At 30.6% G+C, this 18,171-nt stretch overlaps 1 protein-coding gene across 3 annotated transcripts; it reads left to right on the top strand.

The window, feature by feature from the left end:
* Nucleotides 1-853: 853 nt before the first annotated feature.
* On the top strand, nt 854-5,313 carry LOC146932966 (putative potassium transporter 17). Of its 3 annotated transcripts, none has more exons than XM_085704687.1 (8): nt 854-1,064; nt 1,161-1,398; nt 1,598-1,819; nt 1,907-1,957; nt 2,456-2,716; nt 3,187-3,239; nt 3,331-3,700; nt 4,094-5,313. In XM_085704687.1, exons 1-8 carry the CDS (start codon nt 999-1,001, stop codon nt 4,945-4,947), a joined length of 2,115 nt encoding a protein of 704 aa, XP_085560813.1. In that variant the 5' UTR covers nt 854-998; the 3' UTR covers nt 4,948-5,313. The 3 variants fall into 3 exon arrangements, with proteins under 3 accessions (XP_085560813.1, XP_085560814.1, XP_085560815.1); XM_085704688.1 differs by having other exon boundaries at nt 1,167-1,398; XM_085704689.1 differs by having other exon boundaries at nt 1,173-1,398.
* The last annotated feature ends 12,858 nt before the right edge of the window (nt 5,314-18,171 follow it).

Below are 18,171 nucleotides of genomic sequence, written 5' to 3' on the forward strand. Positions count from 1 at the left end.
CGTTTGAATAGCTAGGACATCTTTCCTAAGGGCAGTTGCTCTACCAATCGCTATGGTAGAGCGACTGCAATTAACAATCTTCTTACCTCTTTTATCTTGTTATCCTACCGAATTATACTATTATCGTAAAACTATCTTTGGGAAAACAACCAAAGTGCACATGTGAAACATGATAAAATAAACCTATTACTTATTATTCATATTACATTGTCACTTTGTTGGTTTAATCTTCAATTATTTTTTGGTGGGTTAGCAATTTCTATGTATTGAAATAACTTCTACTATTTTTTAGTAAATTTCCAAAAATATCTATTTTTAGAAATACAAAAAAAAAACTATTTTTTTCAAATCTAAAACGAACGAGACCATATCCTCAAGTATAAATTGTTAAGGGAATAGAACTTTTTTTCCAAAGAAAAGAGTTAGAATAAAGTTTCCATTAAGATGAGAATAAATTCATATGAAAACTACCTATTAATCTCCCTATTTTTAAGGTTTCTAAAATATTATAATGTTAACGAAACATTTTTCGTTTTAAATACCTTAGAATAAAATTCACATCTTTATATATTCCAAAAAATGTGTCAAAAAAATGTTATTATTAAGAATTCAAACAAACATACCATAATTAAAGAGTAAGATAGTTCTATAAAATTGTGCAAAAAAGGAAAGATATAATTAATTAAATGGTAGGTAATTAATTTAAAATGTTTATTTCGGAAAAAAAGTCAAAGGAATTATGGTGTGTACTTAAATTAAAAATCTGAAAGCAGCAACTCCAGTCAAACAAAAAAATAATAATATGTTATTGGTGATATATATATATACGGCTATACCCTTCCGTCCGTGACTCCATCTCTTGGCACATTATATAATGAGTAATGTTTGTTTGATTGAAGTTTAGCTTATTTTAATTTTAATTCCAGTGTTAGTTAGCAATTACTCCTTAATACTAGTTTGGGTGAGTGCAGTGAGTGGTGGCCGTGAAATCATTCATCATGGATGGCCATTCTTCCTCAAACGACGTCGTTCTCAACCTTCCCAATGGCAATCACCATGCACAGGTTAGTTAATTAATAAATATTCAAATATTCTTTCTGGGGTTATTTAATTATTAACGAATGAATGAACAATGCATGCAATTGTTATGTTATATTAAGTTGCAGGGGAAGGGGAAGGTGAAGAAAAAAGACACTTTAGTCCTTGCATACAAAACTCTAGGTGTTGTTTTCGGAGGACTCGTGACGTCACCGCTTTACGTTTATCCTTCAATGCCTCTCAAATCTCCAACTGAACAGGACTATTTGGGAATTTACAGTATCATGTTCTGGACTCTCACTCTTATTGGTCTTGTTAAGTATGCCAATATTGCCATCAAAGCCGATGACCACGGTGAAGGTAGGCTGCTATTTACCGTTAGCACCCACACTTCTGATTGAAGACGAGTATCTGGGCGGACATCAGACACACATGATTACATTCAATTAATTTATTATTCCAAATTAATTATTTATGAGTCTGCTTCATGTCCAGTGTCTGTGTCTGTATTAGTGCTTAGTGGGTTAGACTTAGAATTACTTTCTCAATTGCATTGTAGGAGGGACATTTGCTCTGTATTCATTACTATGCAGACATTTCAATATTGGGATCTTGCCTTCTAAGCAAACTGGGTTAAACTTCGATAGGACTACTGAAACAAATACATGGCTTGCAAAGTTGTTCGAAAAAAGCCTTGTTGCCAGAAGGTTATTGCTTTTCATTGCTATGTTGGGTACTTGTATGCTTATTGGTGATGGTATACTCACCCCTGCAATTTCAGGTTTGTCAATTTTTGTTTTTCGGTTTCTTGAATGAATTATGGTTTTATTTCAGATTCGTTCATTTGTGAATTCCTTTCATTTCTCAGTTTTGTCTGCTATGGATGGAGTTAGAGCACCTTTTCCTTCTATTAACAAAAGTAAGTTTTTCCGTTACTGCCTGCTAACTTTTTTTATATTTTCTAGATTCCATAGATTTTAGTGTTAAAATGTTGACCAGGATGCTTTCCTGAATGTTAAATGTTCTGAGAATTTTTTGTTTATGAAACTATAACAAAAGGAGCAAAAAGACCTTGCATTATTCATGAATAAATGCTGGTGGATAGGAAAAATGGGCTATAATGTAACCGTGTAATGCCACTTGTGTATTTTCGTGCCAATTAGCATTTTCCTTGCTGTTATTGTATACTGGAATACCGGCATAGGATGAGAAGCCTGTGACCATCGTGCTTTTTTAAATTATTTGACTAACACAGTTTTGTACACGTCCGATATAATCAAGCTGCTTGGCAAGTAAAAATATCAAATTATATGGGATTTCTAGTTTTAGAGTTTAGCTGATTTTGTTGACGTCGGCATGCAATTTATTCTCCTGGTTTATGTAACTCTGATTCCTGTCATTGGACATGCTTTTGCAGCAACGGTGGAAGCACTCTCTGCAGTCGTCTTGATCTTTCTGTTCTTGTTGCAAAAGTTTGGTACATCCCGTGTCAGTTTCCTCTTTTCCCCAATAATGGGTGCATGGACCCTGTGTACTCCACTTGTGGGAATTTACAGCATCATTCACAACTATCCAAGTATATTCAAGGCTTTATCTCCGCACTACATTTTCCATTTCTTTATGAGGAATGGAAAATCTGGGTGGCTTTTACTTGGTGGCACTGTCCTTTGCATTACCGGTATGTATCTTATTATTATATCATCATCATCCATCCATCCTTTTTGCAGCATGCAAGATATGCCATTTTTTATGCAGAACTGAGAAAATTATTTCCGCCAAACCATATAAGTTCACGTGTTACGTTCTAGCACTTGCGGAGCAAGTCAGGCTATATACTAGATAATGTTGTTATATGAGAGTTGAGCAAAAGAGAATCTTGCAAGTTAATGTTGAGGGACCCACCAAAATATGTCCAAGCACTGAAAATTAGGTGGATAATTGTTTAGAAGGGCAAGCCAGTTCTTTTATTGTTCGAGTCTCTGGCTTTTAAATTGAATATAGCAATCATGTTCTCAATTTTAAAATTCATCACCTTAATGTTGCAACTTGCATGTGAAGATGCACTTTCTTATTCCCAAATGGATATGCATGCACATTATAGTACATACTTTTGTCCGTTTTTTCTTTCTTGATTTTTCACTCTGACAGGTTCTGAGGCAATGTTTGCTGATCTTGGTCATTTCAATCCGCGGTCCATTCAGGTAGACTTTATGATTTTTGGTCTTTCTTTCAAGATTGCGGTTCCTTTTCAGCTAGTATTTATCTTTCTCTTCTTTGTTATTTTGGTAACAGATAGCTTTTATATTCACAATCTACCCATCTTTAGTTCTGACTTATGCGGGGCAGACAGCATACCTGATCAAGAATCCCAATGATCATAATGACGGCTTTTACAAATTTATACCAACACCAGTCTACTGGCCTATCTTTATCATTGCAACGTTGGCTGCAATTGTTGCTAGCCAGTCATTAATATCAGCCACTTTTTCTGTAATCAAGCAATCTGTAGTGCTGGATTATTTTCCGCGAGTAAAGATTGTACACACTTCTCATAATAAAGAAGGAGAGGTTTACTCCCCTGAAGTCAATTACATCCTTATGGTCCTTTGTGTTGCTGTCATACTTATTTTTGGAGACGGAAAAGATATTGGAAATGCTTTCGGTATGACAGTTTCTAAAACCCATTGCTTTTCTGACATATAATAGCATCAATTAGTTACCACCTGATTAAGAAAACATAATACTAGAACCGTTTTATTCACATCATCAACTACATAACTTTTTTGAATTTGAACTTTGTCGACGTCGCATTATAGATGAATAGAAGGGTTTTGTTGGTTCTAGATGTGTCCAAGTATTATAAGTGGGGGACACAAGCTATTATGTAGTCTATAATCTGGTGGTTCTTCTCAATCTTAAAATCTGCATCAATTATGATTTTTACTCTTTTGGCCATATAGTGACATTAGCACTGTCTTCTATTTATTAATTGGAACTATTTAGTATTTACTGGTAGTCTTTGCAAACTTCTCATGTTGTATAATGTTTATTGCAGGTGTTGTTGTGAGCCTAGTGATGCTTATCACCACTATATTGCTTACTTTAGTCATGATCATGATATGGAGAACTCCAATCATACTGGTTTCCCTGTACTTCTGTGTGTTTTTTGTTATGGAAGCGGTTTATGTCAGTGCAGTTTTCACTAAATTTGCTGAAGGTGGATGGATTCCTTTTGCCATATCACTTATCCTTGCCTTCATCATGTTCGGTTGGTTTTATGGTAGACAAAGAAAGATAGATTATGAGATAACCCACAAGATAACCTTTGAGAGACTTGAAGAACGTTTGGCTGACTGCAGGGTTCAAAGGGTTCCCGGGCTATGCTTTTTCTATTCTAACATTCAAGATGGGCTGACTCCTATTCTTGGACACTACATAAAGAACATGAAATCCCTTCATAAGGTCACAATATTCACAACTCTTCGATATCTTCTAGTCCCCAAGGTTGCTCCACATGAGAGGATTGTCATCAAAAAATCAAATCTCAAAGGGGTGTATTGTTGTGTTATTCAGTATGGTTATGCAGATGCTCTAAATATAGAAGGCGATGATTTTGTGGATCAGGTCATAAATAGTTTGAAAATACATATTCAGAACTGCCCTGACAATCTTTCATCTGATTCTCAAGTGATTGCAGAAGAGGTCTCCAGTTTAGAAGAAGCACGGCATGCTGGTGTTGTTCATGTTCGGGGAAAGACAAGATTTTATATTGGCCTGAACTGTGGCTGGTTTGATAAAATTATGCTTGGTTTTTATGAAATCTTGCACAGTAACTGTAGATCTGGCCTGCCTGCTGTAGGGGTTTCCTTACAGCAGCGGATTGAAGTTGGAATGCTTTACGAAGCTTGAAGGGTTAACTATGCTCAAGAACTTAAAATTCACCTAACAGCAGCTTCACTAGCTCATGCTAATCCCATATTACAACATGAGGGAGTCCAAATACTGTAGTGTGAACAAAAGGGCTTGAGCAGTAGGTATCCCATATCTGCTAAAATCCTACAAGTAGGAAACAAACATCATATTTGTTAAATTATTAATAATTTTAAAGGGCAACCCGGTGCACTAAAGCTCCCGCATACGCAGGGTCCGGGAAGGGGTCCCACCATTTGGTGTATTGTACGCAGCCTTACCCTGTTTTTACACAAGAGGCTGTTTTCCAGGACTTGAATCCGTGACCTTTCAGTCACATGACAACAACTTTACCAGTTGAGCCAAGGTTACCCCTCTAAATTATTGATAATTTTAACATGAAAAAAATGGCAGCATTACTATTTACTTTACATAATATATCCATGCTTTGGTTATACATATTTTGTCTATATGTTATAGGAGTAAAATTTAAAAATATGTAAAATTTATCGTAAACTTAAATAATCTTATTTATTTCTAAATTAAATATATATCTCTCCCACTTAATAATATTAATACACCAAATAACAAATATATTTCTACACAAAATAACAAATATATCTCTACATCAAATAACAAATATATTTCTACACAAAATAACAAATATATCTCTACATCAAATAACAAATATATTTCTACACAAAATAACATATATATTCCTACACAAAATAACAAATATATTTCTACACCAAATAACAAATATATTTCTACACAAAATAACCCCACAACTTAATATTTATTTTATTTTCAAATCTTATTTTATTAAACAATAAAATAAGTCACGTCTCATAAATTTCTCTAAAATCATATAAATCACACTAATCATATAAATATATTCTAAAACTCATTAAAATAATTAAATAATCGAAACGGTCGTTACATAGCCTATCAATGAAGTTCAAATTTCAATGAACACGATACAGATATGCATAATGCATACCAAAATCCTTATGGTGAGCTACTATGGATAATGAAATATAATCTAACACAGTCGTCCATTATGGTGACCAGTTTTGTCGAACTCCGAGGTTGTTAATGCCCACCCTGCCAAGTTTGATCCTCAAGAGGGGAAACAACTGTGTGTTGGTGTAGAAAATTTGATTGTCTAAGTTATTTGTGTGTTTCAAGGTGGAATGGAAATAAGAGTCTTTCTACATAACTTTAAATGTCCCTTATTAGTTAAGAGATTACTTAGTGCACTTTATGGTACGGGATAATAGTTACTTTTTTAGGCATTTGTGGCTCGAGGAAATTGTGGTAGAGGTCATCGTAGGACCAAAATTGACTAACTTTGAGATTTGGTGACTCATTCATCTATAACCAAAATACAATAAAGTTATCAAAGTCATCAAATACTAAAGGTAGTCGATCCATATCCGTCGTGGTAGGAGTAGGATCGCAAAAATGCTATGAACGCATAATTGTTAGGACTGTACAAAACAATGGATGTGGAGCCGAGTATAATCCTATGACCATTACAGGAGAAGAATATGAGACCATGATGATAGACATGGAAGCATATGTCACGATAGACGCAATAGAATGCATAGTTGATGCAACAACAACAATGGAATTGCTACAGCAAAATCCAAGACAAGAGGAAAGGGTAACTTACATTTATAAACGGGAAACTCATTCTTTTTCTCTTTCATATGGGTTTGAATCATGAATCTTTAACGGCTCAACTCCTTTAATCCTTTAACTCAAACCAATTGAGCTATTCAACCTCAACAATTATACAAGCTTTCATCTATTTTTTTCTGTAACATGTTGGCATATCTGTTTGCTAAACCACTAGTACATGTAACAGTTTGCAATCTTTTTCACAAGAAGGGAGTTTCCAATATCCACTCTTTAGCTTGAAGGATACATCAATTTGGACGGACTTTTATTCCTTCTTTTATTACTCTTAATTTAATTTCTGATTTTTTAGCAAGTCTTAGCTTAGTTATTGGGCTAGTTTATTGTGGTTTTTATTTGGACTTGTGTGGGTGAGTTGTTAATCCTCAAGTCATATACAAGTATGGGAAAATTACTCTTTAAGCTTCCATTTTTCTCTCAGCCACCCCGAAAAAACTAAAATATCTTTAGAGGCAGTTAAATGCGGTTCGAGAGACTATTTAAATTGGTAAACCAATTTAAAAAGTGATTGAACCAATTTAAAAAGTGTCGAACGACACTAAACTACTGCTGGAGAGGCGAATGTCAATTTAGTGTCGCTCGGCCAACGACATTGGGAAAAGAGGAGTTTTAGAAGCGTGAAGAGTGATTCCCAAAGTTTGATGGTTGCTCAATACATCTCCCAAAATTGGTTGCCTTGCTGGAAAATAAATCGATTGGTGGTTACGACCTGATCAAATTTTACACACAAAACATTTAATGAAAAATTAGATCCAATCGAAAACGAATTGAGATGCCGAGCAACTTTCAAAAAGCCTTCATCAAGTTTCTAATTCAATGAAGTCATTCTTCTTTTTACTGTAATCTACTAAAATGTGTCTAACGTTCTATATCATTAAACTAAATGAACGATTCGTGCATTACAGGTCTAAAATTGGCCCACATTCATGCCGGTGCATCTCAAGTAGACCCTTTAGTTTCATTTTATCTTCTTCCTCATGCTGAGTTATGTCTCATGTTAATTAGGTCCCCTCATTTTGAGAATAAATTTCTTAAAATGTCTTTAACAATTAATTACTTTGAAGAGCTGCAATTGCATCATAGGCAGATCCGATTAGTGTAAATCCAGAAGGTAGCATTATAAAATACGTAAAAGAAAAAGGGTTGCATTATGAAATAAAATGTACCAAAATTGTGATGCCTAACTCGGAAGTTCAATGAAACACGTAACTTGTGTATTTGTGAATTAGACTTTGCTTAATATAAGGAATTTTTTTTTTGACAGATAATACAAGGAAAACTTGACAACACTCTCCTGTTATATATTTTTAATATAATTGTTTATCAGTAGACGAAATTCACTAAAATTTTATTCAATTAAAAAATTATATATTGTTTGAAATTTGAATGATTGGGTCATTGCCTCATTGGGTGAAGTGTTAACTAAGGTTATCAGTATGAGCCAGGGTCATCGGTTCCATAGATATTGTTGTTTAGTAGTAATATTTTAAGGCAAAATTGCTCTATAGCTGAAAGGTCTTTTATCTTAATTAAAATGTTCAATAGTTATTGTATTTTATATTTTGTATTAAATCCATTTAAGGCGTTAGACTAAGTACATGTTTGGTATTATGGTGTATTGGATGTAATCACGAAAGCTATAAAGTGTAACTTTTGTAAAATAATTGTGATTTTGTCATATTCAGTGTAGGAGCAAACGAACAGTAGTATTATTTTTCATCTCACACGAAGGAATGTGCTAATGTGGATGTTGATTGTATTTGTACACAAAGATGTATTAAATGACAGGTGATATTATCTTTATTATAAACATTTCCCCTATTTTATTTTGATAGTACATGTGGCAACCTTATATTGAAAGGTGCATTTAATGTTTTCTTATCATCCAATCAAATTGAATTATGACTCATTTATTTTTTATTAGCCAATCAAAATGATTCATGACACATTTAGTTTTCATCAGCCAATCAAAATTGATCATGTCATGATTTTTTTCCCTATATATTGACAATTTGTTTTTCATTGTTTTCATATGTCTCTTCCCCATCTCTTCCTCCATAAACAAATTCATAAAAAGTTTTTCATTGTTTTCATATGTCTCTTCCCCATCTCTTCCTCCATAAACAAATTCATAAAAAAAAAAAAAAATTATTTTTCGTGTTTTAAAAGCATGGAAGTTTTTTGTAAACAAAAAAAACATGGAAGTTTAATCACTTTGTTGTAGATTATGGGGCTGATTTTATTTTTTGTGTATCTTATTGTTAATCGTTAATTCTACTTTCTCTGGATCCCATTGAAGAGCATTTGTCTATATTATTCGACTTCAAGGTGTTCAAAATCAACAATACAATTTTTAGTCGAGGCAATGTTTTGTATTTGATATAGAATCAAGGTGTTAGAGTTTATATACATTATGTTGATTGAATATTATTTAATGAATTGATAGCATTTGTCTATATTATTCGACTTCAAGGTGTTCAAAATCAACAATACAATTTTTAGTCGAGGCAATGTTTTGTATTTGATATAGAATCAAGGTGTTAGAGTTTATATACATTATGTTGAATGAATATTACTTAATGAATTGATATGTCGAAAAACTAATATCAATAAATTTATTTAGCTTTTATCTATAAATTTTCTCATTTATTCCAATTGATATGTCGACTTAATGAATATTACTATAGATGTTAGAGTTTATCCTTCCTTTATTCCAATTTTTTCTCATTAACTTATTATCAATCATGTGTTCTCTTCCTGATATTGCTCTCTTGCAAGTCAGAAGTTTTAATTTTGTTCCCGTTTAAACCAAAATTACAGCCACTCACAAAGAAGCAATGGTTTTTAGCTTCAAATTGCATTTTCTGTGAATTCTCTATTACTAATTTTCAAGACATGAATGAATCAGAATTCAATTTAATTATAACCAATTAGGGAATTACACAAAGCCAACAACGAGATAACCAAAGTCATATATAACATAAAATTTTTGCCCAAAAAAAATATATTTAACTTTAACCCGATTATTTGTTACATGAAATTCACATCTAGAATCATGGAATCATCATAGAAAATAGAAGAAATATAAGGGGAGTATTAATTTCCATGCATTGTTTGCATTCATATAAGGAAATGCGAAAACAAATTCTTTAAATAAAAACGATGTAAACAAAAAAAAATTAATAACAAAAACATTTAGAGTATAATATTTATTACATATTCAAATTTTGCTTCATGGATATTAATTGTCATTTACTTGAGTCAAGAATGTTGACACTGTTTTCGTTCTTTGATAAGGAAACAATCGTTTACTTCAGAATTAAAAATATTACATTTTTTTTACAGAATATTTTTGTCTTTGTGTATTCCCTTCGTTTCAAAATATAAGTAGGAGACAATCACTTTATACATGTCAATATATATCACAGACCATCACTTTATACATGTCAATATATAACTTTGTCTCAGTTGGCAGGGACATACATTATTATATGCAGGGGTCAGGATTCGAACCCCAAACACCCCACTTATTCACCTTGAAAAAGGTGAATTCTAGCCACTAAACTACTTGATAAAAAAAAACTAAATTTGCTATGCCCCGTATAATTGCTTACTATAATGATTTTTATGCAACCATGATTAAAACATCATCCTCTCGGAAATAAAATATTTAGAACATTATATAAATTTCAGGGTTTAACAATACTTTAGTTCAAGCAATGACATTTCGGCTATAGTCCCAATAAGTCTTTTTTTTTTTTTTATGTTTGGTCCCCCAAATTCAAAAATTGGTGATGATAGTCCTAATAACTACGATACAATATGTAGCTTAATATAATCATGCCATGTCACCCAATAACATGTCGTTATCCACTAAAATAAAAAAAACGTATTAATTTTGGAGACTAAAATTTAGTGTTTTTTTTAATATGGGATTAACTAAATATTAATTTTTTAAACTTCAAAAGTTAGACCTAAAACTCAGAATATGATGACATTTTTGGCGGATGGATTTTTTTTATATTGTTCTAATTTCTAAACACAATTTTGAAAGAAAAAAAAAAAGATTCAAAATATATGTTGACTTTTTTGAAGAAAAAATACATGTTCACTTAACAGCCAAGACAAAAATGGCATGGATGATAATTATGTTGGACTAAAAAACATTAAAAAATAAAAAATAAGTAAAGACTAAATTTATAAATTCCTTATTTTGTAGAGACGAAACCTTTTCAAAAAAAATATATTTAACCCATTATTTGTTACATTAAATTTACATCTAGAATCATAAAATCATCATAGAAAATTGAAGAAATACAAAGGGAGTATTAATTTCATGCATCTGTTGCATTCATGTGTATTGTTAACTAAATAAGGAAATACGAAAATAAATTATTTAAATAAAAACGATGTCAACAAAACTTTTTTAAATATCAAAAATATTTAGAGTATAATATTTATTACATACTCAAATTTTGCTCATGGATATTAATTGTCATTTACATGAGTATTAAAAATATCAACAAAAAAAATTGACAAAATATTTTTGTCTTTGTGTATTCCCTTATTTTCAAAATATATGTCACAGACAATCACTTTATACATGTCAATATATAACTTTGACTGTTGATATCTTTATTATTTATGGTAAAAAATTATAAAAATTTAATAAGTAGTTTGAAAATATTTATCAATACAAATTAAACATCTTACATGCTAACATTTGTATTTATCTATAAGTTAAAAAATATGATTAACATAAGTTATGTAAATAGTGTACATTGTAAAAATGCGACATGTATTTTGAAATGGAGCAATTATTTACCAAAACATATTAATCGTCACTTTCTAAACTTGCAAATAAAATAAAATCCCCTCAAAACAAAAAGAAAATAAAAAATAAAAATCAAGAGGAAGTGTGCATTATGCATGTGGAAGGAAGTGTATAAAAAAAGGAAGAGACATATTTTTAAAAATAATTATGTGATCATAAGTACATTAAGAAATTTATTAATTTTTTTAAAAGAAATTGGGTGAGCGTGGGTTCATTGAGAATGTAGCTATACAATTTTGATTTTTCTTTTAAAAAGATCATGAAACTTTACTTAAAAAAACTTGCATTTGATTGGTCCATGAAATTAAAAGTTCTTGATATTTATCCACTACTTTACTTTAAGTTGTTGTGGGCGAGTTTCTACCCTTTAAACACAATTAATTACTCCCTCCGTTTCAAAATGAGTGTCGCTTTAGCCAAAAAAATTTGTTTCAAAATGAGTGTCGCTTTCAGTTTCCAATGCAATAATAACTTTTTCTTTTCAATTGTACCCTCCAATTAATACTCTGCACACTACTTCCAAAGTATTACTTTTAAAACTAACCAATAGTTAATAAGGATAATTTGGTAAAATAATCATTCTCTTTCTCTTAATCATTGCATTTCTTAATATGTGTGTAAACACCTAAAACGACACTCATTTTGAAACGGAGGGAGTAGTTCCCTAAAAAAACACAATTAATTAATTAGTAAAATAACTCACTTAAATTTGCTTCAAGTGCCATACACGAAAAAAGGTACACACCTAATATTGTGCATTAAACGTGTGCATTAAAACACGTTTAACCACATTAATTTATATGCATTAAATGTAGTTTTTTTTTTGTCAAGAAAAAAGATTGAAAATGTGGCTTTTAAGTTATAAGTGTCCCATGGCTTATAGCTCAACTGGATGGGATATTGCATAATATATGTAGGGGTCGGAGTTCGAATCCCGGAAACCCCACTTATTATCCTTGAAAAGGAGAATTTTTTAGCTACTAAACTACTTGACCAAACAAATATAACCACTTTCTACTCCCTTCTATTTTATATTACTGGGTTCAAATATAACCCTTCTATTTTATTTTAATACCTTAATACTCGCTGCTTTTTCTATCTGTGATGTTGCTATTTTACTTTTTAATATTTTACTCTTTTATATTTTCTTTTGGTGCTTAGATTTGGTTTTTCTTTATTTATCTTATTTATATTTGAGAAGGAAACAAATCTTTTTTCTTTATTTATCTTTCTTTATTCACAAAACGTTTGAATCGAGATCAAACTCAAAGTGGTTTTTTACTTTGGAGTGGTAATAATGAAAAGAATAATGATATCTGTACAACCATTTTTGTGATAATTTTAAGACAATCTTCTTATTCACTCTTCTTATTGGTCAACCAAAATCATTAATGCTCTTTAGATTGGAGACTTTTTTTTTTCCTTTCTCATATCCAATTTCAAATGCTATTAGCATCTTATATAGAGGAGGTAGCTCAGATGGTAGATAAAAATAAAAAAAAAAAAAAGATAGCATTTTATATAAGCATATTTTCTCTAGCAAGCTCCCCCGATATTTGAGTTCTCTTTAACTTACTAGAACGTAAATAAACTGCTTTAATGAATTGTTTTAATACATATTCGTATTTTTTTAATAGTTTGTTATCAGCAAAAAAGAAGAAGAATTGTTTTACTAGCAAATAAAGAAATTAATATATAGTTTAAACAACGACACTGCTGTATATTCCGAGTGGTTGGGAAATTATTATTGCGATATTAAACATTATCCTTTAAAGCATAAAAAATAAAGTACATTTGATAAAAAGCATTGGTAAACATAACTAATATGTTAATACACCTCAATATGATTAATACATGAACCAAATAATTGAATTCAAATGGTTAATAAGCTCTCTAAGGACATATTGTATGAAAACACGCACACTCTTCCTCATCTAAATAAAGCTTGCTTATTGGGTATTGCTTAGTCACTCATTCATGTTAGCACTTTTTTTTCAATAAGTTTCAACACATATTGAATTACATGCATTATACATATTTAAATTTGTCATTTATTTTGATTGATTTATGGTGAAAAATAGCCAAAAACATTTAACCTGTAAGGTGCAAATTAGCCAAATTTTCTTCTTATTTTTAAATACTAATAATTGTAATAGTTTTCCTAATAAATGCATTACTAACTATTTAACCATTAATAAGTAACTAATTAACCATTAAATTTAGCATATTTCCTCACTTTTTATATTTTACGATCCGTAAATCATGCAATTGCTTATGTGATTTTTATGAAGTCAAGTGGTTGTTTTAATAAGACCATAATCATTTAAATTTACTGAATTCCATTGATTACGTCTTTTCCTCTGTGTCTTTATTAACCTTATTTACTACTCCATCTGCTCCCTTCTATTTTATTTTAATCCCTTTTTTTTTTGTCAGCATTTACTATGTTAGTCCAAATTTTACAATGTCATATTTCTAATCAAACATTTTTAAAAAATATATAATACTACAAATTAACGGATAATTATTGTATTTATAGCAATATCATTGACAATCAAATGATTTCAATGTATTTCAAAGTAAATAAGGATGCGGATTTTTTCTTGCCTTTTAAATTTGAAACATTGACGATTATTTCCTTTATCTGCATTCCCACATATTACATCTATTGAAGATCAAAATTTGTACATTTTTTTTGTTGCGTACGTATGTAACTCATTTACCAAAGATCAAAAGTGAAGGAATTTAAAATAATATAAGTATGCATCTTATCAACTCATCATAAGACATTGACGTTTTTCCATGGTTTGTTCCCTACCAAAGACCAAAAATGAAGGAATTTAAAATAAAGTACAAATTTAAATAATTTTTCTATTTGATATAATTTTTTTAGGCAAATGACATTAAAAAGCTAAGAAAGCAATTCATCGTAATGTTCATAGTTCTGCAAGAGTATACAATGAGTTGAATCATCATATTCGGCTAAGAGAATCCCCACAAATGAGATTGACACCATATTTTGACCCAAAACCTTAAGACATTAGGTATATGGGTCATCTCACTAATATGTTGTTTAACAACCACTCTTGCATCCAATGTAGAAGGTTAACTCACATATGACACATTAACATCTCTCTTTTAACTGTGAGACTCTTTGTATTTGTGACTTGGTGAGATACCTAATAAGGTTAGAGGCATACCATGGTAAAAAAGGTGGGTTGATGACGGTTTCAAAGAGGGATTTTTTTTTATTTTTTATTTTTACTTCTTTTATGAGAAGAGATAAAGTAAATTAGAAAAAGAAAGAAGATGAAAAAGAAATTTTAACATAGAGAACTAATAAGCGAAAATAATAAGTTGTTGTTAATTTTATGGGTTTGTTGAAGGAGTTTGAGATTATGGCTAACTATACTACAAAAATAATATACTAATAAAAAAAATCCATATCAATTTTAAATGTCTAATAAATATGTATTTTGTTAACTTAGTATAACAGCACATATATCGTTTTCCTTTTGTGAGATCTTACAAAAGACCAAAGGTGAAGAATTTCTTTATTTTTTTAATAAAGGAATAGAATGCAAAAACTTCAAGAGAAAGATATGACGTCTTAATTTGGTTGGCACCTCATAACTACTTTTCTCCTTTTCCGGCCCATACTCTAATAATGGGGAAGAACTTTGAAATAATAGAGGTTGACAAAAAAAATATTGTCTTGCCAAAAAAAAATTGCATGAATGTGAATGACATAAAAAATATAAAATTTATGATGAAAAAAAGTTAAACAAATGACACACAAAAACCAACAAAACAAATCATAATAATATTGATACATCTCATGGAGCTTACATTGGATTGTATCAATGTATTAGACTATATGACAAACCACACAAGTGAGATTAATATTACATTTTTATTCCAAATATCTAGGCATACATATATGAGTCATCTTACGTATATGTTATTCAACATCTACTATTACATCAAGTGTGAGACTCTCTATGTCCATAATTATATGACATAGTCAAATATGGTGAAACAGATGCACAACAAGATAAAAAAAGGTTGGTTGGTTGTGATTTAATGGAGGGAGATTTCAGTTCCTTTATTTCATTAGAAGAGAGAAAGAAAATTAGAAAATAAAATAAGATGAAAAATAAAATTGAGATTGTGATAAATGATACCGGTAAAAAAAAATTTGTTCTTTGTCCATAAGGTTATAAAGAATAAAGTGAGTCGAATGAGTCAGAGATTTTTGAGTAATTAATTTTCCAAAAATTAGACTTAATTAAAAAAACACAATAACATTTAAGAAGTTCTAATAAACATGTATTTTGTTAATTCAGCATAACACATTAGAACTTTTCTATGGTTAAATCTAACCAAAGACACAACATGAAAAAATTTAAAATAATACGGAATGATTAAAAAAATTGCAGGAAAACGAACAACAACTAAAAATTTAAATTTAATATAAAAATTAAACATCTACCCTTATATTGATCATCTCATTTACATGTGTCTCGACATCTACAGTTGTATCTAATATGGAACTTTAAATCACAATTGACACATTAACATATCTTTCTTAAGTGTGAGACTTTTTGCGTCTGTGATTGGAGAAGGGTTTATGATTCTAACTTTCACGAAAAGAGAGAAATGAAATTAGAAAATGAAAGAATATAAGTAATTTGAAAATGAGAGAAATGATAGAAAAAAGTAGTGAGTGTTTTGTCCGTGGAAACATTGAAAATAGAGCGAGTTATTGGTAATTTTATGGTTTACAGGAGTTGGAGTATTCATTCCACCCAAAAAATAAATAAACTCAATAAAAAAATGACACGTGATTTTAAAGTGTCGCTTTGTCAACTTAGCAAAAACATGCATTTTTTCATTCTTAGATTCCACAAAAAATCAAAAGTGAAGGTATTTTAAATAATAGAGGTTAGATAAAAACGTTTGCATGAAAGTAAATGACATCAAAAAAACGTATATTTAATATAAAAAAAAAATTAAGCAAACAAATTTCAAAACTTAACAAAACAATTAATCATGATGTTCAGAGTTCTTAGAGTGCCTATAATAGGTTTGATCATCACATTTGACAAAGAAAAACCCCACATGTGAAATTCACACCACATCTAAATTCAAAACCTTAAGATATTGGATATATTAGTCATCTCACTTATATGTTGCTCAATATATACTTTTATATATAATGTATAAGTTCTTTCAAAAAAATAATAATATATAATGTGTAAGTTTAAATGACACATGACACATTAACGTCTTTCCCTCAAGTGTTAGACTATCTGTATTTGTGATATGATGAGATAATCAAATAAGCTCAAAGGCACAACAAGGTAAAAAATGTGGATGGTGCCAGTTTCATAGATGGATGTCTTTGTTCCTTTCTTTCAGAAGAAAAGAGAAAGTAAATTAGAAAAAGAAATAAGGTGAAAAGGGAATTTGTACACGAGACAAATCATAATGGAAAAACTAAGGAGTGTGTGCTTTATTTGTGAGAGTATAGGGAATAGAATGAGTTGCTGGTAATTTTATGAATTTGTTGAAGGAGTTGAAAATTACTTGGTAATTATGTTACCAAAATAACATATTCATTAAAAAAAATGTCACATCAATTTAAAACGTCTAATAAACATATATTTTGTCAACGTAGGAGAACACATCTATATTTTTTTCATTGTCAAATTGGTCTAAAGATCAAAAGTGAAGGAATTTAAAGTAACAGAGGTTGAATAAAAAATTGAAAGCGAATGACATCCCAAAACTAAAATTTAGATACAAAATTAAACAAATGACACCATAAGACTAACAAAACAAATCGTCATATTGTTGGAACTTTTCGTGGGAACCTTTATTAGGTTGTATCATAACATTGGTCTAAAAACAAGCACACAAGTGAGATTAATTAACAACTTCACCCAAAATCTTAAGACATTAGATACATGAATCATCTCACTTATTCGATGAGTTATTTTAACTCACACTTGACACATTAACATCTCTCTATTAAGCATGAGACTCTCTGTATCTGCTATCCACCACCACGGACCACTTCCGCTTCCCAAAAATATTGAAGCAGATTTGTACAACCGATGTGAAATCCTATCTTTTCACACTATTGCATCTCATATCAAATCAGTGACTGTCCGCCCGATGTGGTTTACGACATATCACAACGGTTCTAGAACCGATGTGACAAGTGAATGACGTACAACATCAGCTTTAGTTACATCGGTCGCAACCCGATGTGAAATGTCGATTTCAACCGATGTGAAATGTCATTTCTGTAGGAGTGGGACTTATGGGGGAGCCAACGCTTGTGTGAATTGACACATTGCAGAAAGAGCAATCACACGAGTGATAATGATGTTACATCTTCATCCAAAATTTTAAGTCTTAACTATATGAGTTTATTTTCACTTATTTACTCTTCAACCTCCAATATTTTATCCAATGTTGAGATTTAACATACATTTAATACTTTACAATATTCTCTTCCTTTAAGGATGACGAAATTCTAGCCCGTGCTTGGCACGGGTGTCTATACTAGTTATAACTAAACTCGAATGACATTATTGGTTAACAAATCAAAGGTGAATATTGAATGCGTATCGAAACATATTATGAGTTTATTGAAATAACAATAATTGATATTTCTCAAT

The sequence above is a fragment of the Medicago sativa genome, chromosome 4 (assembly GCF_051527215.1).
Source record: "Medicago sativa cultivar Bolivia chromosome 4, Bolivia_mono, whole genome shotgun sequence".
NCBI classification, from domain to species: domain Eukaryota; kingdom Viridiplantae; phylum Streptophyta; class Magnoliopsida; order Fabales; family Fabaceae; genus Medicago; species Medicago sativa.

Bases quoted from the DNA above. Each gene is read 5' to 3' on its own strand.
- LOC146932966 (XM_085704687.1), top strand. From the start codon at position 999: ATGGATGGCCATTCTTCCTCAAACGACGTCGTTCTCAACCTTCCCAAT. The intron at 1,065-1,160 runs GTTAGTTAATTA...TGTTATATTAAG, and splicing joins ATGGCAATCACCATGCACAG to TTGCAGGGGAAGGGGAAGGT. The intron at 1,958-2,455 runs GTAAGTTTTTCC...ATGCTTTTGCAG, and splicing joins TTTTCCTTCTATTAACAAAA to CAACGGTGGAAGCACTCTCT.